Source organism: Felis catus, chromosome A3 (genome assembly GCF_018350175.1).
Source record: "Felis catus isolate Fca126 chromosome A3, F.catus_Fca126_mat1.0, whole genome shotgun sequence".
NCBI classification, from domain to species: domain Eukaryota; kingdom Metazoa; phylum Chordata; class Mammalia; order Carnivora; family Felidae; genus Felis; species Felis catus.
Window position 1 is genome coordinate 119,832,644 of NC_058370.1, and position 24,846 is coordinate 119,857,489.

At 37.3% G+C, this 24,846-nt stretch overlaps 1 protein-coding gene across 3 annotated transcripts in view; it reads left to right on the forward strand.

The window, feature by feature from the left end:
* ASXL2 (ASXL transcriptional regulator 2) overlaps nucleotides 1-24,846 on the forward strand; it is a 134,039-nt gene that overhangs the window by 47,913 nt on the left and 61,280 nt on the right. The window contains exons 2-3 of one of the 3 annotated variants that reach the window (XM_006930426.5): nucleotides 123-205; nucleotides 9,481-9,483. In XM_006930426.5, coding sequence (XP_006930488.3) covers nucleotides 123-205; nucleotides 9,481-9,483 — 86 coding nt within the window. Of the gene's footprint in view, nucleotides 1-122; nucleotides 206-9,480; nucleotides 9,484-17,952; nucleotides 17,982-24,846 lie in introns of those variants that run through there. The other 2 variants (XM_019827805.3, XM_045054838.1) reach the window with 2 other exon arrangements.

The window sequence follows — 24,846 nt, forward strand, 5'->3', positions numbered from 1 at the left end:
GGATATGTATGTGCTGGATGAAATTAATACATAGTTATAAGAATAAGAACTATAATTATACACATAATTATAATAAGAACTTAAAATAAGAAATAATTTATTATTATATACTTGTTTCTCAGGTCTTAGAAAAATACCCCAATACACCCATGAGTCATAAAGAAATTCTTCAAGTTATCCAGAGAGAAGGACTAAAAGAAATCAGGTGAGTTACTTAAATATTATTAGTAATAATTATAATACTTGATTAGAGTATTTTGTAGTATATAGCAGTGTACTTTAGCCCTGAAGATTGATGATTTAGTAGTAACTGCTTTGCTAATTTCTGATTTATTCAGTTGTCAGATCTCTGGAGTTTTCAGTCATAGCACAGTTATAAAACCACAAGTATGTTTAAAAAAAAAAATCTTAGAATGTATCTGTTTCCATCCCATGCACTTTAATTCTTAGGAAGGCCTGGAGCCATCTTCAAACCTTCATCTATGAGTTCAGGCTTTTAATTTAATAAGCTTGGTCAGTAGCATGTAACAAGTATTCTCTAGTACAGGGAGAGTGCTAGAAATAGACAATCTAGGAAGAAATAACCTTGGCCAAAAAGAATAAAATGGAAAAGGTACATATAGAGCAGTATGTATTTCAAGTAATAGTTATATGTACAAATAAAACAGCTTGGGGTCAATTAATACAGGACCAAAGATAAAACACACTTTAATTTCTAAGAGCCTTCTATTACAATAGCACGTAATAGTCACTTCATCAACAAGACCTTCTGTCATCAAGAAATGTTAAAATTGGGGCAACTGGGTGGCTCAGTCAGTTAAGTGTCCGACGTCGGCTCAAGTCATGATCTTGCTGTTCACAAGCTCGAGCCCCATGTAGGGCTCTGTGCTGACAGCTCAGAGCCTGGAGCCTGCTTCTAATTCTTTGTCTCCCCTTCTCTGCCCCTCCCCCACTTGTCCTCTGTCTCTCTCTCTCTCTCTCTCTCTCTCTCTCTCTCTCTCAAAAATAAGTTAAAACATTAAAAAAATAAAAAAGAAATGTTAAAGTTTTGTTCAACATACTTTGTATTGTTAACATTGAAATCTGGGAGTCTACATGAGAGATATTTTCATTAAGATGGGAAAGGTTGGAGTGCTTTAAAACTGCTACTAGTTTTCTCAAGTGGGGTGGTATTGTGTAAACACCCTTAGGGAAAGTGTTCAGAATTTATGGGGCTGTGTTTGATTGTCAAAGTGACTAGAAAGTACAGGAGCACGGTGGCATTTAACAGGTAACAAGATGCTAAATGTCTCACATTGTGCTGGATGGTCCTTCACACTGGAGAATTGTTCAGCTCAGATGCCAGAGTAATAATGAGCTATGGTAAAATATTTGTAAACGGACAGTAATACATTTTTTGATAAATAGCTGTTGTGTGTTCTAGATTGTAATTCTCATCTTCTTGAATATAAAATTCAGTTTTTTGCCCTTGTTTGCTAACAGAGCTCAAAAAATTTTGTTTGATTTGTGGCCAAACGTCAATAGGCTGGGATTAAAATAGGTTTGTGTTATGACTTTGAAGGAATGAAGTAAAATTAGCGTATTTCACTTTATGTAACATAAGTCTCTCAGAAATTGTGTGAACATTTAAACATTTTTGTAAATTAAAAAATTAGTCACTTATCAGTGATATAATTCTAAATTTTTATTTGAATTAGATAAGACTTATTAGATTAAAGCATAATGTCCATGTAATAACAGATCAATTTGTACAAAGCTACAGGAGCAAAAGGTAGTGATTTTTGTGGTTCTGCGGAACAAATTCTGCTAAGGTGTTCTAATATTTTTTTATAACACTATGGGGTTTTTATAGAATATGAATGGGCAAGAGATTTCATTTTTTTCCCCCTTAAAATTAGACTTTTGATGCACACCGGGGACATAGACCAGGATATCTGGTGTGTAGAGAGTAAACTACCCTCAGTCCCTTAGGTCTCAGTGACAGGTGTAGGGTCATCTGGCTCCAATATACTAAAGCTCTGTGACTTTACACTTACTGTTATTATTTTTAGGAAGCAGGCAAGAATAGTAAATATGTGAAGAATAGTAAATAAATAAAAGAAAGGGAAAAAAAGAGATTTAGAAAAAAATAGCAAAATGGTACAGTCAGCAAAAATAGCTTCTGGCTTCACTTCCTGATAACAATTTATAAGTAGCTGCTCTTGGTTAAACTACATTGTTGTGATGCAATTGTGTAACGACAAAGCAGTTCTTTCTAAGTCACCATTTTGTTCCATTTTGTTAACTCCATGGGACTTCTAGTTATTCTTACTACTTAGCATTATTTAACACAGTTGACTACGCCTTCCTTTTTGAAACTCTGTTACCTGAAGCGATTACAAACATTTCTCCTCTCCTCCTCCTTCCTTCTCAGTTTTTTTTTCCTTTGCTCATTACCTTCTAACTTAAGTGCAATTTTGTCCAATCCCATAGCTTTAAATATTATATGTTATCAATTCTCAAATATGTAGGGAAGCTCTTTCTTACTTCAGCCTTTGTATATGCTGACTTTAAAAAAAAATTTTTTTTTTAACGTTTATTTATTTTTGGGACAGAGAGAGACAGAGCATGAACGGGGGAGGGGCAGAGAGAGAAGGAGACACAGAATGGGAAGCAGGCTCCAGGCTCCGAGCCATCAGCCCAGAGCCCGACGCGGGGCTCGAACTCATGGGCCACAAGATCGTGACCTGAGCTGAAGTCGGACGCTTAACTGACTGAGCCACCCAGGCGGCCCATATGCTGACTTTTTAACAAGGAATGTGCTTTTACCTCAGTTACCTCTTATTTTTTACGTGTCAGTTTGAATACGTCTTTTTCAGAGCACTTTGGCTGACTTTACGAATTAGAGCATATTTCCTTTTTTAGTATTATAGCGTTCTGTTTATTTCTTCGTACCACCTAAAGTTTGAAGTCACATATTTTTGTGATCTTAAAAAAGTCATCAAGGTTCTCTATTGCCTACATTAAGGTAGCTCCATGAGGAGTGAAATTTGCTCTTTGTCCCCCTTCTCTTCTGTGTTTGGCATATGTCAGACATTGAAAACCTACTTGTTATATATGTGAAGTATTAGTAGTTGGGAGATCACATTCAGATGCAGGTACAGCTGATTCTCTTGCTGCAGTGATGTGTTAAATGATAGTCTTATAATCATTAAAGTTTTTAGATTACTGAATGAAATAGATAATATCTTTATTAAAGATGTGCTGCTTTTTACAGTTTAATTTTCATTCCTCAATCCATAGTACGTGGCTTTCAGTTCTTTTTTCCCTTTGTAGTTTTCCCCATCTTCCCCATTTTGAAGAAGCTCACTTAAGTTTGATTATTCCACATTCTGTTGTTTTATTTTAAAATACAGTAAAGTGGACACAGCCTAAATGTCCATTAAAAGATGAGTGGATAAATAAAACGTAGCATATAATTTCAGTGGAATATTATCAGCCTTAAGAAAGAATGAAATTCAGATACGTACTACATGGATAAACCTTAAAAACATGCTAAGTGAAATAAGACACAAAAGGACAAATAGTGATGTGACGACAGGAAAAAAAAAAGGACAGATATTGTACAGTTCCATTTGTATGAGATACTTAGAACAGGCAGACTGATACAGAGACAGAAAGTAGAATAGAGGTTTCCGGGGACTGAGAGTAAGGAAGAATAAAGAGTTATTGTTTAATTAGTATAAAATTTCTTTCTGGGATGATGAAAAAGTTATGGAAATGGACAGTGGTAATGGTTGCCCAGCATTGTGAATGTACTCCATGCCACTGGAATCTGCACTTAAAAATCGTTCAGATGGGGGCACCTGGGTGGTTCACTTGGTATAGTGTCCGACTTTTGATTTTGGCTCAGTTGTGATCTCACGGTTTGTGAGATTGAACCCCGCGTCGGGCTCCACTCTGGCAGTGTGGAGCCTGCTTAGGATTCTCTCTCTCCCTCTTTCTCTGCCCCCCTCCCCCCCAAAATAAATAAATAAACTTTAAAAAAAGGCTCAAATGGTAACTTGTATGTTACATATATTTTGTCACAAAAATAGTATTAAAAGGTAAGTGATTGGCTCCTGGCTGAGAAGGACAGAGGTACTGGTTCCTTTAAGAACTTAAGAGTTTTTAAGAGGTTTTCTGCAGTCTTTGAGCTGTACAATTTTATAAGTCTCAGGGTCTGGTCAACAGACAGAAGCTACATGGTAATTTGAACAGGGAAATTACTAAGTTAACTAGTTATTAATTTGTTAACCAGAAATTAACTATTAAAAGGGAGCAGCCAGTACCTGCAGGGCTGAGGCAGTGTGACCTGAGGAGACCCCTCCATGTCCCTAGGCTGTTATTCAGATCTTAATGGACAAGGTAGGGCTCTGATCCCGTGGATGACAAAGTTCACTAGTGCTGTAGCCTGGGCTAGCACTTAGGAAACTCCCTACTGAGTATTAGAAGAACTTGTTGGAAAACCTCCTGCTGGGCACCTGTCCCACATTCACTGGGAGCCAGCTGAGGCTCCAGCAGAATTTTCTGGGAAGCCACCCACAGGCATTCTGCTGAACCTTGCTGAAGGTGGAGGGCCGTCAAGTGTCCTTCATGTTGCTGGGTGCTGCGTGTCGTAAGAGCAGGCAGGCAACAGTACAGTAAAACCAGAAAGAAAAGCGCCCTTTCATGCTGTAGTGTTCCTCCAGTGCACTATTGACAAACTTAACGTTGATCCAACTGGCAGAGGAGAAGTGTTTATAGGGTCCAGCTCCACTACTGCAGAGAGGACAAAGGAAGCTGGATTTGGAGCTAAAAGTCAATAAATTGATAACTAGCACAACAGCCTTCAGTAGTTTTTCAGTAGAATAACTGAAATCATTGTCTGGCCCCATATACCATTTTGTTTTACTTGATTTGTTTCCATCTTCACTCCAGCTAAACTGTATAGACAGCACATAGTATTTTTTAAAGAAATATTCCATCTGATAATCATTGACATGATTAGATTTACTCTACCATTTCACTATTTTCTGTTTTTCCTTATATTTTATTTTACTGTCCCCTCTCTGCTGCCTTCTTTTGCCAGTGTTATCTGGCTGGCTCAAGTCTCTCAAAAGGCCTAGTGAATATTTCTTAATCCAAGGGCAAAGACCAGACCTCTCTTTGGGTAAAGGTAAATTCTTTACTACATACTCCCATACAAATCGAATCAGACTTCCCAAATGTGCCAGCTTTCTTAATTTTTAATGTTTAAGGTAGTTGCTTTTTAAAAACTGACATATAATGAACATACCATAAAAGCATTTTAAAGCATATGGTTCAGTGGTTTATTATTTAATGTATTTGTACAGAACATTTCCATTATCCCCAAAAGAAACCCTTCAGTATTAGTTGTCATTCCTTTTCCTTGCCCCACCCTCAGTGCCCCAGCCTTAGGCAACCTCTAATATGCTTTCTCTGACCATGGATTTGCCAATTTTGGATATTTCATAAAATGGAATCACACAATATGTGGTCTTTTTTGACTGGCTCCTTTCATATAGTATAAAGATTTGAAGGTTCATTCATATTGTATTATTTATCAGTACTTTATTCCTTTATTGCTGAATAATATTCCATTGCATGCATATGCCACATTTTATTTACCCATTCATCAGTTGATGGGCATTGGGGTTATTTTCACTTTTTGGCTATTATGAATAATACTACTGTGAACATCCATGTACAAATTTTTGTGTGGGAAGTTGCTTTCTGTATTTTTACAAGTTTTAGTTGCAACCAGCCAGAAAGAGAGAGAGGCTATTGTGGGTCTGCTCTCACCAAGTCTCACTCAATTTTAAATCATGAAATTGGATTGAGGTTTTAATTTGTGGAGTTCATGGAAACATGAATTAATCCACAAATTTCAGTTCAAAATCATTGTGTTTTTCTTTGGCTTAGAATAGAATTCCAGATTTTGGTGTAGCCTTTGTTTTTCAGTCATTTTAAAACTATAGGAAGGGGGTTTATCACAGATAGTCTAGTATAGGCTACTTAACACAAATATTTTATGACTAGTGTTTGAAACCTCCATGTTGAGTAGTTCTGTAATGGGAGCCAGTTTTTTGTACCAAATGAGTAAGTGGATGTGAACAGAACACAGTAAACCAGTATGAATTTAACCAGTGGTTAAATGTTTAAGCATCACTCTGTCCAAACAAGCATCACTCTGTCCAAACGTGTAGTCAGTTCTCAAAAGGAAATAATACACCTGCCTCAAACATTTGCATCTGATAATTACAAGATGATATGTAGTCTGAATTATGATTTAGATAAGTATATATATTTAGATGAATGTAATTTATGAAGAATGGCCTGCAGCAGGAGTTGAAAGGGTTAAGGAGACTAATAAAGGGGCTGCTTTACTAGAGCAGGCAAACTATAGTGGTGTTTTGTTTGGATTTGGTAAGTAGTGCTGGGGAGAATAGATGGATTTAAGATAACATATTTCAGGACTTGCTGACGGATTGGATGTGGAAGGTAAAAGGAAAGAGGAAATAAAAAATGATTTCTAGGCTTCCTGATTATATAGCTGCTATTTACTATAGAAAAGAACTGAAGAATGAACTGGACAAGTGAGGAGTTGTTAAAGGATTCACTGCGCATGTATTTGTGGACTCAAAAAAAAGTTGTGAACCTTACAAGGGGTGAGGAGGTATTCAGGTGCAGGGCATGGTTATAGTATAAATTTCAAGGTCGCAGCTAAAAGGTAACAGTGATCTGGAGCTATAGAGTAGGTGTCTATTTTCAGAGATTAATACCTAATACCTGTTTGGCACATCATTGAGTAAAGAGTTCTGGTGTGTTATAGAATCCAAAAATGCATCCTTTCCTTTCATGATAATGTACTTTCACTTATGTTACAAGTCTCAGTTAATATGATACTGAAGACAGTTACCTAAATATAAATTTTTACTTTTAGAAAATTGCAAATGGAAAGAAAAGCATACATTGTCCAGCTAAATTATAAATTGTCCTCTCACCCTGGACTGTTTTGAACTCAATCTTAGGCATTTTATTACTTCAGCAATGCAGTATATATCCAACAGAGATGAACTCAAGAGACTGCAAATTGAATATTTTGGCTTATCAGAAAAGCACACAACTAAACATAGACATTAAGTATGCAATACTGTTGGTGAAACATACACAGAATACTCCATAAGTCAAATGTTTGTGTGTGTTTTATACAATTCCCATGAATCCTTTACTGTTAATCACTTTTCACTACTTCTTTCCTTAGTCTTGTACAACAGGTTTCTCCCCTTCATCAGCTATGGCAGCCATTAATGTTTAAGTATAGGACTTCAAGCCTTCCTTCTAAATTAGCCATTGCTTTTAGTGCCTGCGTCCCCTCCCCCCCCCCCCCCCAGGTTTTCTTAACCTGCTTTGTTCATCCTTTAGTTGTATTACCTTGACTCTTCTTATATCTGCTATTAGAGAAAGAGAGCTTTTAGCAAAGAAGAGAAAAATAACTATTTTCTGAAACCCTTTTCTCTTACTACTATTTCTTTCCATTCATAAGTAGAAGAGGAAAGAGAAATTAGGAAGATTCTTGGTATTATGAATTTATCATCCACAGATTATTTTCTGAATTAGACCATTTATGAGTGGTCCCAAGGGTTCATGATATACAATAATTAATAATTTTGGTGAGTCATGAATTTGACTCTTGTACACCATAAAATTGATGTGGGAGAATAAGTTTTATGTAGCTAGTAAAAGAGTGTAGCCAACTACCTAGCTTTTAAATTATAATTTAAAAAATTGGATTTTTTTGCAAATGAAGTTTCTCTAGCTGTTTACAGCATGATGGCCCTGATTAACAGTACCCCCAGAAAGGTAATCCCTGTTGTATTCCTCACCCTTGCCTCCCTTTCCCAACCCCCTTTCCAAATCAGTCATATTATTTCAGTCACAGAATGTTATAGCTGGAATAGTTAATTGGGATATTACCGTTACATGTCAATTTATTATTGAAGAATTTAGGCCCATGGAGATTGGTCAGGGTCAGACAACTGGTTCTGTGAAGCTAGAAACCCAGGCTTACTGTTTCTGGTTTTGTTCTTATTAATATATCATACTGTCTGTACATCCCTAGTTCTTCCTACTCTTTTGATTAGTATATTTGCTCGATTTTTCAAATCAGTCTTGTATTATGTGCTGGTACATAATAACATTAGGATAGTTGCTATCTAACTGTAAATTTCTTTCTGGAAGAATTTGGAACAAAAACCTCAACTATTATAATAACTTGACTTCTGAAAGGGCCACTACATTTTTAAAGATTTTACAGTAATGGAACATTTAAATCTTTATATTGTTGTTTTGTAGAACTCCAATTTGTTCCCTAACTAGGAGTTGATTTTTTGTTTTTTTAATGTCTCAGTCTTGTATCCCAAGCAAGCTCCTTTAGAGTTGGAATTGTAAAGAACCTGGGAACCATCTAACAAAGATCATGCTCAATAAACAAGTGCTACATTGAAATTTTACCTCTTTGGAGGAGTCCCAATTGCATCTAATTAGTATTAATACATTTACTTATGAACAAGATAATCTCTTTCACATGGTATTAAAATAATGTTTTAGCTTACCTCATACCAAAAACTAATCTGAGCACCTAATTTTTTCCCCCTCTCTTTTGTAAAATATGTAGCAAGGGTAATAAAGTCAACATTCTCTACTAGTTTTCAGCAGAAATCATTATCTCTGCAGAATAGATCATTGGACTGTTTGCCAAGCTGAATTGCCTTAAGGTGATATACTGGAAAGAACTCAGTTTAAGAATGAAGAATATTATTGATTAAATTGATACCATATTTATCTGAAGTTAGCTGATACCTTTGAATTCAGCCTGTGTTTTCTTTATCTGCCTGTTGCAGTCTGCTTTCAAGCACACAAACCTTATAGGGATGTCAAAAAGGCTTAATAATGAAGAAACAAAAATCCCCAAATGCTTGCATATTAACAGAAAAGAGTATTCTTACCCATTGTTACTCAGCTTCACAGTAGTGGATTCATTATGGAAACTAATAAACCTTAGGGTCCATAGCTGATGGCTTTATGATGGCTCCTTGAAATTGAAATGCATGGGAAGAATATTAAAGAATACTCATTGTATCCACATTTGACTCAAAACTGCTTTAATAGTTTTAGTTTGTCACATAATTAAGGTATGCGGTTGTTATCTGAAATGGTTTAGACTATTTATCTGAGTTTAACTGTGCATGTCTAGACAACGTGATATTTTGGGCTAACTTGTAAATTCTAAAGAAGAAATGAATGTTCTATATAGCAAAGTGGGGGAAGGGTGCTAATTTGAAGAATTGTGGATATTGCTGGGAGGGGAAGGGAGAGTTTACTTTTTGGTTTTATTGTTAAAATTAAAAGCTTTTTTTTTTCTTTCTTTCATTTTCTTGGGGTGCATTCCAACTCCAGAAGGTAAGAAGTATTACTTTATTCTAAGGAAGTATATATAATGATAAAGTACACTTTTACAAGTTTAATTGAACTCATCTTTGGATGTGTGATTTTTACTTATAAAGCTAAACAATTAGTCCAGAAACTAAATAAGAGTAGAAGTACTATGTAAATATTTATTATATGTGACTTTTTTTTGTCCTTTTAGTCTGTAATCATTATTTGGTCATAATTTTAGAAACCAGTCTACATTTGGCTTTATTAAAATTATCATTTGACATATTAGCATTGGAATACCTAGTGTTCATGCTAATAATAAAAATATTTCAGATTGGAATTGTGTGAGCTAACATTTGCTTTATGACCATAATATTGAAAATATATGTTTATGCTCTGACTGATATAGAGGGAATATTGGTAAGTCTTCTAAGAGAATGATACTTATTTAAAACCAGGCTAGAACAGGTTAAAATTCATAGTTTGGATCCTTTATTGAATTGGCTTTTTTTCTGTGTTGATATAGCATTAAACACACCTCTTCTAAAACAGTTTTTATGTTATAATTACTTATAATTATCTGTCTTAGCTATGAGACTTTAGAATAGGAACCACATCATTGTATTTTCATGTTACTTGGCCTTCGTATGGCTTTTAGTTACAGCTAAATCTTTTTAACTGCAGCCAAATTTGCATTCTATTAAGTTCGTTTATAAGAATCTTCATTTTTTTAGTATCAGTTTATGGAGAAAACCTTAATTCGGTTCGTGCGAACAGTTAAAATTTTTTAAAAAATTTAAAAGTAGGTAAGGTGTTTTTGTTTTTTGTGGGGTGTGTGTGTGTGTGTGTGTGTGTGTGTGTGTGTGTGTGTGTTTTGAGGGGGCCTTATATTGATTAGGTTCTTTAGGTGCAAATAACAGGAACCAAATGTGAAGAACTGAAGCAAAATGGGATATATTTGAAGAATGTGGGGTAGCTCATAACCTCAAAGGAAAGAAACAAACCCTGAAATTGAGAGAACTAAGTTAACTTCAGAGATCAGGTAGCTAGAACTAGTGGATGGGCTCATTAGGACTCTGTAGCTGGGATGAATTAGTCTGTGTCTCTTCTGTTCAGGGTTAACATACAAGGAAGAGTGAACCTGGCTGGTTCAGTGTCCAGGCATGGTGAGATCTTGGTGGCCAGTCCTACAAGAGTGTTTCCAGTAGGGTAGGTCATAGTTCCCCAAAGCAAAGTGTACATTCTTTCAGAAGAAGAGAGAATGTATTTAGCCAGGCAGAACCAACAGATGTCTACACATTGCTCACTGTAGAAAATTAGAGTAACAACAGGAAAATATAAGGTACAAGCAGTTGTAAGAAATCATCCTTTATACAGATTCTCCCAATGGTAACAGTGTGCAGCACCGTAGTACAGTATCAGCAACCAGAATATTGCTTTTGATACAGTCTACTTGATTTACTTGTACTCTTGTGTGTGTGTGTGTGTGTGCACATGTGGATGTGTATTTGACCCTGTGCGGTCTTACCACATGTATAGATACATGTCTCTACCACCACAGTCAAAATACAAAACAGGTTTATCAACAAGAGGATCCCTTGTGTTGCCGATTTCATAGCCACACCTACCTCCCTAGTGCCACCTCCATCCACCCCCCTCAGGCCAGCCACCACTAATGTGTTCTCCATTTCTGTAATTTTGTCATTTCAATAATTTGTATTAATGGAATTGTATGAAATATATAATATTTGGGATTGACTGTCTCAGTGTAATGCCCTGTAGATTCATCCAGGTTGTTGTCTGTGTCAGTATTTCGTTTCTTTTTTTTTTTTTTTAATTTTTTTTCCAACGTTTATTTATTTTTGGGACAGAGAGAGACAGAGCATGAACGGGGGAGGGGCAGAGAGAGAGGGAGACACAGAATCGGAAACAGGCTCCAGGCTCTGAGCCATCAGCCCAGAGCCTGATGCGGGGCTCGAACTCCCGGACCGCGAGATCGTGACCTGGCTGAAGTCGGACGCTTAACCGACTGCGCCACCCAGGCGCCCCTCGTTTCTTTTTTTATTGCTGAGTAGTAGTCAGTGACATGGCTGTACAGTTTATTTAACTAGTCACTCATCAAAGGACATCTAAATTGTCTCCAGTTTTTCACCGTTACAAATAAAGCTTCTATGAAAAGTATACATGTTTTTGTGTGAACATAAATTTTCCTTTCTCTGGTGTAAATGCCCACAAGTGCAGTTGCTGATGTTGTATGGTAAGTGCATATTTAGTTTTTTGTTGTTGCTGTTTAAAAAAAATTTTTTTAATTCATTTTTGAGAGACAGAGTGAGTGGGGGAGGGGCAGAGAGAGAGAGGGAGACACAGAATCTGAAGCAGGCTCCAGGCTCCGAGCTGTCAGCACAGAGCCTGATGTTCGAACTCACGGGCTGCAAGATCATGACCTGAGCTGAAGTTGACACTTAACCAACGGAGCCACCAAGGTGCCCCTAGTTTTGTTTTTGTTTTTGTTTTTTTTAATGTTTATTTTTGAGAGAGAGTGAGCGCGAGAGTGTGCTAGCGGCGGAGGGGGGTCAGAGAGAGAGGAAGACAGAGGATCTGAAGCAGGCTCTGTGCTGACAGCAGACAGCACGATGTGAGGCTCAAACTCCAAACCGTGAGATCGTGACCTGAGCTGAAGTCAAGACACTTAACCGACTGAGTCACCCAGGTGTCCCATGCACGTTTAGTTTAAAGACACTTTCACATTGTTTCCCACAGTGATTGTACCATTTTACATTCCCACCAGCAACATTTGAGAGATCCAGTGTCTTTGAATTTGAAATGAATTTCTTATAAATAGCATATAGTTGGATTGTGGGGTTTTTAAGCCTTCTCTGCTAATCTTTGCCTTTTAATTTGTGTATATACGTTATTTATGTTTAGGTTAATTATTAATAGAGTTTATGCCTGCCATTTTATTATTTGTTTTCTGTTTGTTTCTTCTGTTTCTTGTTCTTCTATTTTTCTTTTCTTACCTTCCCATGGATTATTTTAGGGTTCCATATTGGCTTATTTATAGTGCATTTCTTTGTATATCTGCCTAATTTTCTTAGTGTTTGCTCTGGGTATTAGAATGTACAATATGTGATTTATCATTCTGATGGTATGAACATTTTACCACTTTGAAGTGTGGAAGCTATTCCATTTAGGTTCTTATCACATGATGTTTTAATTTTTGTTTCAATCATCAAATATTAGCTAAAACCTCGAGAAGGTTAGTCTATTATATGTATGCTTGCTTCTATTCTTCCTTCTTTCCTGGTGCTCTAGTATCCTTTCTTTTATCTTTCTGTTTAAAGAACTTCCTTTAGCCATTCTTGGAGAGTGGGTCTGCTAGCAATACATTTCTTTAGTTTTATTGTTTCTAGGACTGTCTTTATTTCTCCTTTGCTTATGAAGGACAGTTCTTTAGATCTAGAATTCTTAAGGAATTTTTATAAAATCAACGGTTCATTTTGTTCAGCATTTGTAAGATGTGGTACTACGTATTTCTGGTCTCTATGGTGTCAGATGAGAACTCTACTGTTGATTGAATTAGTATTTCCCTACGGGTAATGTGTTGTTCCTCTCCGATAGCTTTCAGGACTTCTTTTTTGGATTTAGTATTCAGAAATTTAATTATGTGTCTTCATGTGCAGACGACTTCGAGTTTATTTTATTTAGATTCATTGAGTTTCTTGAGTATTTATGTTTATTTTTCACCAAATAAGAGAAGTTTTTAGCCAGTAGTCCTTTGAATACTCTTTGTCTTTCTTTTCTTTCTGGGCTCATGGTATGAACTTTTTTATAACTTTAGTTTCTTTGCTATTTGTTTTATTTTCATTTGTTTCAGTAAAGTTTCTTTTATAATTTTTTAAAGTTTATCTACTTTTGAGACAGAGAGAGAGAGACAGACAGACAGACAGAATGGGGGGCTGGGGGGGGAGGCCAGGGGCACAGAGAGAGGGAGATACAGAATCTGAAGCAGGCTCCAGCCTCTGACTTGTCAGCACAGAGCCCGATGTGGGGCTCAAACTCACAGACCGTGAGATCATGACCCGAGCCAGAGTCAATGCTCAACTGACTGAGCCACCCAGCTACCCCTGTTTCAAGAAAAATTTTAAGTGCATATAGAAGCATCCTTGTCTTATAATTTCAACATCTGTCTTAGTGTTGGTGTCATTTGATTGTCTTTTCTCATTTAGGTTGTGGTTTTCTTGGTTTTTGGTATGATAAGTGATTATTGTATTTTGATCCTGGATATTTATTTTTATTTTTTTATTTTTTTTTATTTTTCGGATCCTGGATGTTTTAGTTTTTACGTTAGGAGATGTTGGGTCCTATTACATTCAAATCTTTTATTTAAGCGGGGATTCACACTGCTTGGGTTTACCAGGTGAGTTCTAGACTCCCTTGGTGGACTGTGATTCAATAACAATTTAATTTTCACAGCCTTTGCTTTGCTATTTGGGTCTTGTTGTTTTATTTGATGACAGAGGCTCCCAGTGATCTCTGCTGTTTTCTTCTGAGGGGGTAGAAGGACTTTCCATAGGCCAGGCTGCCTGATGCCTCTAAATGTGGGATAAAGGAAGTCTCCAGCCTGTGGAGGCAGAGAGGCTTTCCAGGCCATGTGCTTATGATGGTTCTTTCACTTGCTTGTGCCACTGGTCTGCTGAGCCTATCAGGGGAGAGAGCTAGTAGCCTTTGGCTGACCAGGACAAAGAGGCTTCCTGAACTGGGCTGCTGCTTCTGGTCTGATCACATTTGCAGATGCCGCCTTGCCTTGCCTTGCCTTGCCTTGCCTTGCCTTGCCTTGCCTTGCCTTGCCTTGCCTTGCCTTGCCTTGCCTTGCCTTGCCTTGCCTTTTTTAGTCTTTATTTTTGAAGTTTGAGGGAAGCTCATTTGCAGTCAAAACCATTTAATTGTATAAGGTTTACCATAACTCTTAAGTTACTTCTGTGAGTTGGAAAATGCTAGAAACTAGTAAGATTAATGAATCAACTGACTACTTCAAAATTCTGAATCTTGGGGTGCCTGCCTGGTTTAGTCAATAGATCATGTGACTCTGGGTCTTGGGGTCATGAGTTCAAGCCCCATGTTGAGGCTACTTAAAAAAAAAAAAAAAAGAATTCTGAATCTTGACGTAAGTGTCTATGCCAAGACTGAGAGTTCCTGTTCAAAAGCAGAAAATAATTGTAATAAATAGCTTTGGCTGTTTAGATATATAAACTATATTGCTAAATGAACAAAAAATACCAAATATTGCAAAGATGCAAAATCACAACAGATTGTTTTTTGATACTTAAATCTGTTGAATTTTAATCTCTCTCCAGCTTATTTCTTTCAGAACTATGTCCATAGCTTATAATGACAAGTATTCTATTCTTAGTTTCTGTTTTCTTTGCTAATACTTGTTTTACTCCAAATAGTATGTCCTTATATGCAGCCCTTCACACCTCTTTAGTTCAGAGACATGCTCTTTAGGAACTTGGCCTGGCCACTTAAGACATGTCAGCATCCTGATCAGCTGAAATAAAAGCATTTGGTATTTTTTTATATGCAATAGTTACAGAGTGACCTTTCTTAGAAAGATTGTGTTTCTCTTAAAGTCTATGTTTTCTTTTTATTATGTTATTTCTCGTAAGATTGAAAAGCAAGATGCTTTAGTTAATCAGTAGTGGAAATGGCCACCAGCTAAGATAGGAGTCAGGTACTTTCTGCATATGATCTTTTAAATCTTTTTTTTTTTTTTTTAAGTTTATTTATTTTCAGAGAGAGAGAACGAATGAGCGATGGTGAGCCAGGGGAGGGGCAGAGAGAAAGAGAGACTCCCAAGTAGGCTCTACACCATCAATGCGGAGCCCGATGCAGGCTCACGAACTGTGAGATCATGATGTGAGCCAAAAATCAAGAGTTGGACGCTTAACTGACTGAGCCATCCAGGTGCCCCTGATCTATTTAATTTTAAACCCTCTGAAGTCTTTATTTCATAGATAAAGACATTGAAGCAGTAAGAAATTACATAGCTAGTTAGTGATAAAACTTGAATCCACATCTGTCTGACTCCAAAATGTAAGTGCTGCTTCTGCTGCCTCATTTTTTCTTTTGAGTAGGATCAGGAGATGGAGTAAGGCTCTTACAGGAGTCTTTTTTTTTTTTTTTTTAATGTTTATTTATTTTGAGAGAGAGCGAGTATGAGAGGGGGTGAGGCAGAGAGAGTGAATCCCACACAGGCTTCTCACTGTCAGCACAGAGCCAGATGTGGGGCTCAAACTCACATACAGTGAGTTCATGACCTAAGCCAAAGTCGGACGCTCAACCAACTGAGCTCAACCAGCTGAGCCACCCAGGAGCCCCTACTTTAAATTTTGCTTTAACATTTATTCATTTTTTGAGAGACAGAGTGTGAGCGCGGGAGGGGCATAGAGCGAGGGAGACACAGAATCCGAAGCAGACTCCAGGCTCTGAGCTGTCAGCACAGAGCCCGACACGGGGCTTGAACTCACGGGCTGCGAGATCATGACCTGAGCTGAAGCTTAACTGACTGAGCCACCCACATGCCCCTTTATTTACTTTAAAATAAAACAGAATCATTGGCTCTTTTTTGTTTGTTTGTTTTCTTTTTTTCCTCTGGTGAAATGGTTTTGCTTATATCTTACTGGTACTGGACAAACCATGCTTTTGAGAAAACAGTAGTAGGGGAAAAAGTCAAAAATGGAAAGATAAAGATGAGAGTGTAAACAGTATACAAAACACATTTTTCAGAGTCTGTGTTTATTTCTGTGACCTCCACCTCCATGCTAGTCCTAGATTACTCTCTTATTTGTTTTATGCCCTTTGGCTACTCTGCTAATCCAGACCTTTCATTTTGGGATCCCAAAAGGGCTTCTCCAAAAATGCCTGTTTAAAAATTTCCCTCTATACCCTTTCAGCTCTCCAGTGATCCTTTCCCATTTGTTTCATGGTGTGTTTGGGGAGGAAAATAGTTTGAAGAAACTAATTCATTAAAGTATGGATGAGTCACATGCTACTTTAAAAATCTTTACATTTATGTTATTTCCTTTTTATTTATATTTTATTTTATTAAAAATATTTTTTAATGTTTATTTATTTATTTTTGAGACAGAGCATGAACGGGGGAGGGGCAGAGAGAGAGGGAGACACAGAATCCGAAGCAGCTCCAAGCTCTGAGCTTTCAGCACAGAGCCCGATGCGGGGCTCGAACTCACAGACTGTGAGATCATGACCTGAGGTGAAGTTGGAAGCTCAACTGACTGAGCCACCTGGGCGCCCCAATATTATTTCCTTTTTAAAAGTTAGATTCGTTGTTACCCAAATAAATTTCTTGTTGGAAGAATTGCTGGTAACATGACCAAGGGAGAGCAAACAAAAGACTTTAATGAAGGGTTTCTAAGAATACAAAAATTTCCAGTGACTTAAAAACCTACCAAGGTTATTTATTAATTTAGTGATTTCTAAACTCCCTGGTTTTCAACATAAGGGTTCTGCTGAGTTCCGTTTTGTTCTCTGTGCTCTGTCAGGTAAGCATGCCATAAAAATCAGTTCATCCTTAGTTTTCAAGTTACTTAGGCTAAATTTTCAGTTCATATGTGGATAATGATTACTGTGCATGTGCATCTGTGTCTGTATAGATATGTGCATAAGTGTATCAGTTGAGTGAAAGATTCTTACGTTTATTATCTTTTTATATTTAAAATTAAGCTGAAATAGGGCATTCAAGTATCTGGGGAACTAGATGACTATATATCTTTTAACCTTGAAAGTCTGAGTCTGTTATTTAATCCTATTGAAATTCAAGGGATTGAGCTTTGAAGGATAAATATAGAGTGTGTAATAGTTCCGTCAGAGATAAGGAAGCTGATTAATTGAGGCCTAGTTTTGACAAGCCTATTCTGTAGGAGGGAGTACAGAAAAATGAACAAGAGATTGAGATTAGAAATTAGGCTGGGTAAATTATTACAAGGGAAAATATCAGTAGGAATAAATAAATTAGACTGTTGAAGTCTGTTTTTTCTTTTTTTTTTTTTTTTAATGTTTATATATTTTTGAGAGAGAGCCAGCGAGTGAGCAAGCGCAAGTAGGGGAGGGGCAGAGAGAGAGAGGGACAGAGGATCCAAAGCTGGCCCTTGTTGACAGCAGAGAGCCTGATGCAAGGCTCCAACTCAGGAACTGCCAGATCATGACCTGAGTGAAAATCAAGAGTCAATGCTTAACCGACTGAGCCACCTAGGCGCCCCTACACTGGTGAAGTCTCTTAAAGCTCTTTATCACAGGCTTGAAATGAGCATAATAAATACTGGAGGATATTGGAGAATTTTGAGGATGAATAGTAAAAGTTTATTCAATTTCTTTAAATTGGTTGCAGGAGGGGATGCCAGTGAGGAGAGAACCACAAATATGGGAAGGTATAGACTTTAGGATTTTATGAAGAGTCTTAAAGTACTGGAAGGACTGTCCTATGGAATAATGAAGAAATAATGGTAAACTTCTTCCCCCCACTACAAAGATAAATTATTTCAAGGTCATTTTGGAAAATTCCCAGTACAGAAAATCACAAAGAGGAAAGAAGAGATTGTCCCAGATTTTTCCACTGTGATAGCCACTGATTTCCAGCATAAAATCAAGACTAAAAATGAAGTTATGGGAAGACACACTTGGCTAAGCTTGAGGAAGAATATAAATGATCGGAAATGCTTGAGGACATAGTTAGCCTCCACCACCTCAAATGCTTGTGCAAAAGATTGGACAATTACCTATTGATGTTTTCAGAGGAGCTCTAAGCATCTGTAGTAAATGGGCTAGATGACCTGTGAAGCTCCTTGTCATCAATCTGTGGATTTACCTGATTCTTTTTTTTTTTTTTAATGTTTTATTTATACTTGAGAGAGAGAGACAGAGCATGAGCGGGGGAGGGGCAGAGTGAGAGACGGACACAAAATCCAAAGCAGGCTTTAGGCTCTGAGCTGTCAGCACAGAGCCTGACATGGGGCTTAAACTCACAAGCTGTGAAATCATGACCTGAGCTGAAGTCGGACACTTTACTGAATGAGCCACTCAGGCCCCCCATTTTTAAAAAAATATTCATTTATTTTTGGGGCGCCTGGGTGGCGCAGTCGGTTAAGCGTCCGACTTCAGCCAGGTCACGATCTCGCGGTCTGTGAGTTCGAGCGCCGCGTCAGGCTCTGGGCTGATGGCTCAGAGCCTGGAACCTGTTTCCAATTCTGTGTCTCCCTCTCTCTCTGCCCCTCCCCCGTTCATGCTCTGTCTCTCTCTGTCCCAAAAATAAATAAACGTTGAAAAAAAAAATTAAAAAAAAAATTCATTTATTTTTAAGGGAGAGAGACAGAATGTGAGTGGTGGAGCGGCATAGAGAGAGGAAGACACAGAATCCAAAGCAGGCTCCAGGCTCTAAGCTATCAGCACAGAGCCTGATGCAGGTCTCAAACTCACGAACCACGAGACCATGACCTGAGCCAAAGTCGCATGCTTAACTGACTGAGCCACACAGGTGCCCCTGGATTTACCTGATTCATATCTGTGGTTGTTACATAAACTGAAAATAAGGTAAAGAATGAGTAAGAGTTGAGGATTTTATTTGACCTAGCAAGTCCACTTCTGGGTATACACATAAAAGAATTGAGGCAGAGACTTGAATACATATTTTTGTAGCAATACTCATAATAGCAATAGTCACAATAGGCAAAAGATAGAAACAGCCCAGATGTCCATTAATGAATGAATGGATGAACAAAATGTGGCATATACATTCAGTGGACTGGTATTCAGCCTTAAAAAAGAAGGAAATTCTGGAGCACCTGGGTGACTCAGGTAAGCATCCCACTCTTGATTTCGGCTCTGGTTATGATCTGATAGTTCGTGGGATCAAGCCTGAGTCAGGCTCTGTGCTGACAGCATGGAGCCTGCTTGGGATTCTCTCACTATCTCTCTCTCTGCCCCTCTTCCACTCTGCTGCGCATGCTCTCTTGCTCTCAAAATAAACAAGTAAATAAATAAATAAACATTAAAATAAAAAAAGGACATTCTGACATATGCTACAACATGGACGAAATTTGAAGACACTGTACGAAGTGAAATAAACCAAACATAGGAGGAGAAATTCTGTGTGATTCCACTTACTGTTTATAGAGGCAAAAAATAGAAGGGTGGTTGCCAGGGGTTGGATGTAGGGGAGAAATGGAGAGGTGTTTAATGGGCATAGGGTTTGAGTTTTGCAAGATAAGAGTTCTAGAGGTTGGTTGTGTAAGTGGTATGAATTTATTTAAGTGTAAGTGAAGTGCACACACACAGAAATGGTTGAGTTGGTAAATTTTATATATAGCTGTTTCTGATTGTGTTCAGTTCTTTTTTTTTAATGTAAATTTACTTATTTTGGGAGAGAGTATGCATGCATGCCAGCGGGGGAGGGGCAGAGAGAATCCCAAGCAGGCACAAAGCCTGTCAGCACAGAGCCTGACACAGGGCTCCATCTCCGTGAGACCATGACCTGGGCCAAAATCAAGAGTCAGACGCTTACCTGACTGAGTCACCCAGGTGCCCCTGATTGTGTTCAGTTCTTGTGCTGATAGCAAAATTGCAAATATGGTACATTATTTTACATTACTAAACATTTAAAATTTGCACCAGCTTGCCTCGTCTCTCTGGTGGGAGGGAAATATCAGTTAATCATAAATTAAATGATCCTATAGTGTGTGTGCACGCACTAGGAAATGAAGACCTCATATTATCTGGCTCTGCTCAGTGCCAGTTCTGTTAGTTAGTTAGTTAGTTAGTTAGTTAGTTAGTTAGTTAGTTATTACATTAAAATGTAAGAATGTGTACTTATGGAAACTTCTGCTTCCTTTTTTATGTCACCAGCACTTACTACCTTGTGGTTACAGAATAGCTGCTTTGTAAATGTTGAATGAATGAGATTCATTCAGATTAAAACAACTTTACTGAAGGCACCTAGGTGGCTCAGTTGGTTAAGCATCCAACTCTTGTCATGAGTTCAAGCCCTGCACTGGGCACGTGCTGGGTGGGAAGCCTACTTAAAAGCAAAAACAAAACAACTTTATTGAGGTATGGTGTATGTAACATAAACTTCATCCATTTTAAGTGTACAGCTCAATGATTTTTAGTAAATTTACTGGGTTCGGCAACCATCAGCATAATGCAGTTTTAGAACATTTCTATCTCCCCGGCAAGATCCCTCATACACATATACAGTTAATAGAAGTTCTCATTGCCAGGCATTAATCTACTTTTTGTCTGTAGATCATGTCTAGATATTTCATATAAATGGAATCGTATGTGGTTTTTGAGATTAATCATATTGTAGCTTTTATAAGTACTTGATACTTTTGTATTGGTCCATATTGTTTTCATAGCTTTTCTCATACACAGTGCATGTTTTTAGCTTTTTATTTTATTTATTTGACACATTAATTTCAGACTTTAAGAAAATTTGCAAAAGTGGTAGGAAGAATTTTAACTTTTACTAAAATTTCCCAAATGCTAACATTTTATACTTTATCATTCTATCTATCTAATTTGTATTTCTGAAATGTCAGATTAAATTGTAGACTTAATGCTCTATTCACATTTAAACACTTCAGGGTGTGTTTTCTAAAGGAAAGTACATTCCTTTACGTAACCACAATGTAACTCTCAAACTCAGGACACTAACTTTGATATAATATTACAAGCTAACAAACGCAATGTATTCAGATTTGGTAATTCTTCCACTGATACCCTAATTCAGGATATCACACATTTGCATCTTTTTCATGTATCTTTATAGTCTCCTTTAACTGTGGAGCTGTTCTTTAATTTTTGTCTTTCATGACGTTGGCATTTTTAAAGAACTCAGGCCAGCTGTTTTGTAGTCTGTCCCTCAATTTGGTTATGTCTAATGTTTTCTCACAATTAGATTTGTGTTGTCCTTGAGTAGGCTGGAGCAGAGGGTGTGGGAAAATGATCATGGTCAGATTGTATTAATAATTCTGGACTTGGGAGACACCTGGGTGGCTCAGTCTGTTGCGCATCTGACTTTGGCTCAGGTCATGATCTCGCAGTTTGTGAGTTCAGGTCCCACATTGGGCCTGCTGCGGTCAGCCTGTCAGTGCAGTGCCTGTTTGGGATCCTCTGTCCCCCTCTTTCTGCCCCTCTCCCACTTGCATTCTTTCACAAAAGATATATTAACAAAAATAATTCTGGACTTGACTCTAGGACATTGTGATATCGTGGATGAATTTTAAAGCTAGGCGAGGTGGCATGATCATATTTGTTTTTAAAACTTTTACCCTGGCTTCAGAGTGGAGAATTGATGGGGGTGAAGGTAAATTTACTGTCTCTTGAGATAGGGAACACTGGAATACTATGAGACTGGAGTGGAGGAGCAAGCCCTTAGGGTCATTACCACAGTTAGTGAATCTCTTCTCTGACATACACTTTATATATATTACCTATAATCTGTGCAGTCAAATTACAAAGTAGGTGGTATTACCCCCATTTTACAGAGGAGACAATGAAGATTAAGGGCATTTAAAGTGACTTGCCTGTGGCCACTCTCAGATCTGTATTCAGATGAGTGTGAATATATGTCTGGCTCTTTTTTGCCACATGGTGATGCCTCCTTTCATTAGTTTCTATATGTAATGTTTCACCTGAGCAGTGTAATTACAAACCTCAGGTCTTTCAGCCCTACTCAATACTGCTGAGTTACAATTCTTCCTGCAAAGAGAACTAAATAAGGCCATTGGCAGTATAACTGAAGTTACTTCTATTTTGGGGACTTGTGTATGAAACATCTTACTGTATTCCTTTACATGAGGTAGATTCAGCACAAAATTATAGCACGTGTTCCTTTCCCTCCTCCCCAACTCTACTTTCTTGAGCATGGGTAAGAAAAATTAGAAGCTGCATTGTCTCATGAATTATGTAATCTCTTGAGGCGTTCTTGCTTCAGGTGTCAGGACTTACCTCATACTGTACTTAAACTTGACTTTACGTTGGTATTGATCTTCTGAGTACCAGGGTTTTATCGCTCATTCACATGGAACCTATTTCTTTGAATTATTCAGTTCTTTTATTTAATTATATAATTCTGGAGTTATTTTCCTTGAAGATCTCTTACTACCATCATGGGAAGTGTAGCCTTTTATACTTCTCTGCCATTGCTTCATTATTCATAAAAATAAACTGCCAGGATTTTCTGACTTTTTGTATTTTCCTGAAACCAAATCTAAGTTTTTGTTTTAATTAGTATAGTATTCTGTATATCTTGTGGGTTATTCAGAACTTCCCTATTTCCTTTAAAGGAAAATTATACCCAGATTTGCAAGGAAAATATTATGATGGTGTTTTTAAGACTTTTACCACATCTTTTCACCAGATGTGTATCATTTACTTTCATTTCTTGGGTTTTCCTTTAAGGAGTTTTTTTGGTTTGGGTTGTTTTGTTTCTGTTTTTGTGTTTTGGATTCTAGGTACTAGATCCTAGATCACATTATTTGTTTCTTTCTCTGACTTAAAGTACTTTATTTTTTTTTTAAGATTTTATTTTTTTAAAGTGATCTCTACACCCAACATGGGACTCAAACTCACAGTCCAGAGGTCAAGAACGCAAGTTCTACTGACTGAGCCAACCAGACGCCCTATTAATGTAGTTGTTACTGATTGATGTCTTGTTGGTTACTGTACTAATACATGGCCAACCATTTGCTTATTAATGAACTTTAAGCCATTTTCAGTGCTTTGACACTTTTAACAATGCTGGATATAATCCTCCTATATATGGCCGTAAGTCCTTGTGGCCTTATTTTTATAGAATGGATACAAGTGGGATTATTGGATCAGTGGGCCCTAATTTTTTTTTCATTTCAATGGAAATTTCCATGTTACTTCCCTAAGATAGAACTGAGAAGGGATGGGAAAGGTGGTAATTTTTAGCTCTGCCAACAATCTTTTAAGAGTACTCATTTGCCCATAACCTTATCAGCAATGGATTTTATCAATTCATTTGATTTTTTGTTTTTATTTTAAAGTAATTATAGACTCCCAGGAAACTGGGAAAGTAATCCCATGTATACCTCACCTAGCTTCCTCCAGTGGTAACATACTGCAACATCAAAACTGGGAAATTGATGTTAGCACAGTACTGTTAACTAAGATGTGGATTCATTTGATTTCCAGTCTAATCAGCGGTATCTTGATTTAATTTTTTCCCCTTTGATCACTAAGAAGTTTGGGCTTCCTTTGAAGTGTTCTATAGGCCATTTACATACATGTTTTATGATCACTTATTCATATCCTTTATCCACTTAAAAAAATTTTTTTTAAGTTATTTATTTATTTTGAGAGAGAAAGAGAGAGCACAAGCTGGGGAGGGGCAGAGAGAAAGAGAGAATCCCAAGCAGGCTCCGCACCATCAGCGCAGAGCCCAACGTGGGGCTCGAACCTACAAACTGTACCTGAGCCGAGATCAAGAGTTGGATGCTTAACCGATGGCACCACCCAGGCTCCCTCTTTATCCACTTTTTTAAATTGGTTGTTTGTGTTTTCCTAAAAGCAGCTCTTGTAGGACTGTTCATTATTTTGTCTGCCATTTGTTTCACAGTTACTCCTTTCAGCTTCATATACTGTCTACAGTTTGGTTGATCTTATTTTTTTCCTACATAGAGATGTTTATTTTTATTTAATCATTGTTTCTCTTTTGTGGTTTTTAGGTTTTTCTCTCTTATTTAGAAAGGTTTATCTATCTTGCAGTGATACACTATTTTCCTTTTAATAATCTCCTATTTTTTTTACAGTTTGGCCTTTAATCCATTTGGAATGTTGTGCATATACTGTGAAAATTATTTTCCCCAGATGAATAACATGCTATGCCAGCACTACTTAACATAAACTATTTTATTCACAATTTTTTTGGTTGCTTTTGACTTAAAATCTCAGCAGTTCCAAAGGTAGGATCGGCTTAAGGCAAGGCTTGATAGAACTGCAAAAGTAACATTGCTAAAATTATTGCTGTTTTCCTTTTTTTTCTTTCGTCAATTCAGTGCCTTTTTGGGTGTTGTATTTTTCCCTATAATCCTTATCCAACCCTTCCTTTGTCTGTCCTATGTGTTGTTTACCCCAAATCCAGATACTTCCCTCATGGTCACATGATTGAAAGGTTTAGGCATTACTTCATCTTACTGCTAAGGGGAAGAGAAGGAGTTTCTTTTCTTAAATGCCCAAGTAAATAGCTCCTAGGATTGTTGCCCCTGATTAAGTCATGTGTCTGTTCCTGAATCTGTTACTGTGGGGGTAGGGAATGGGGGTGCTTTTTCAACTGATTGGCTTTTT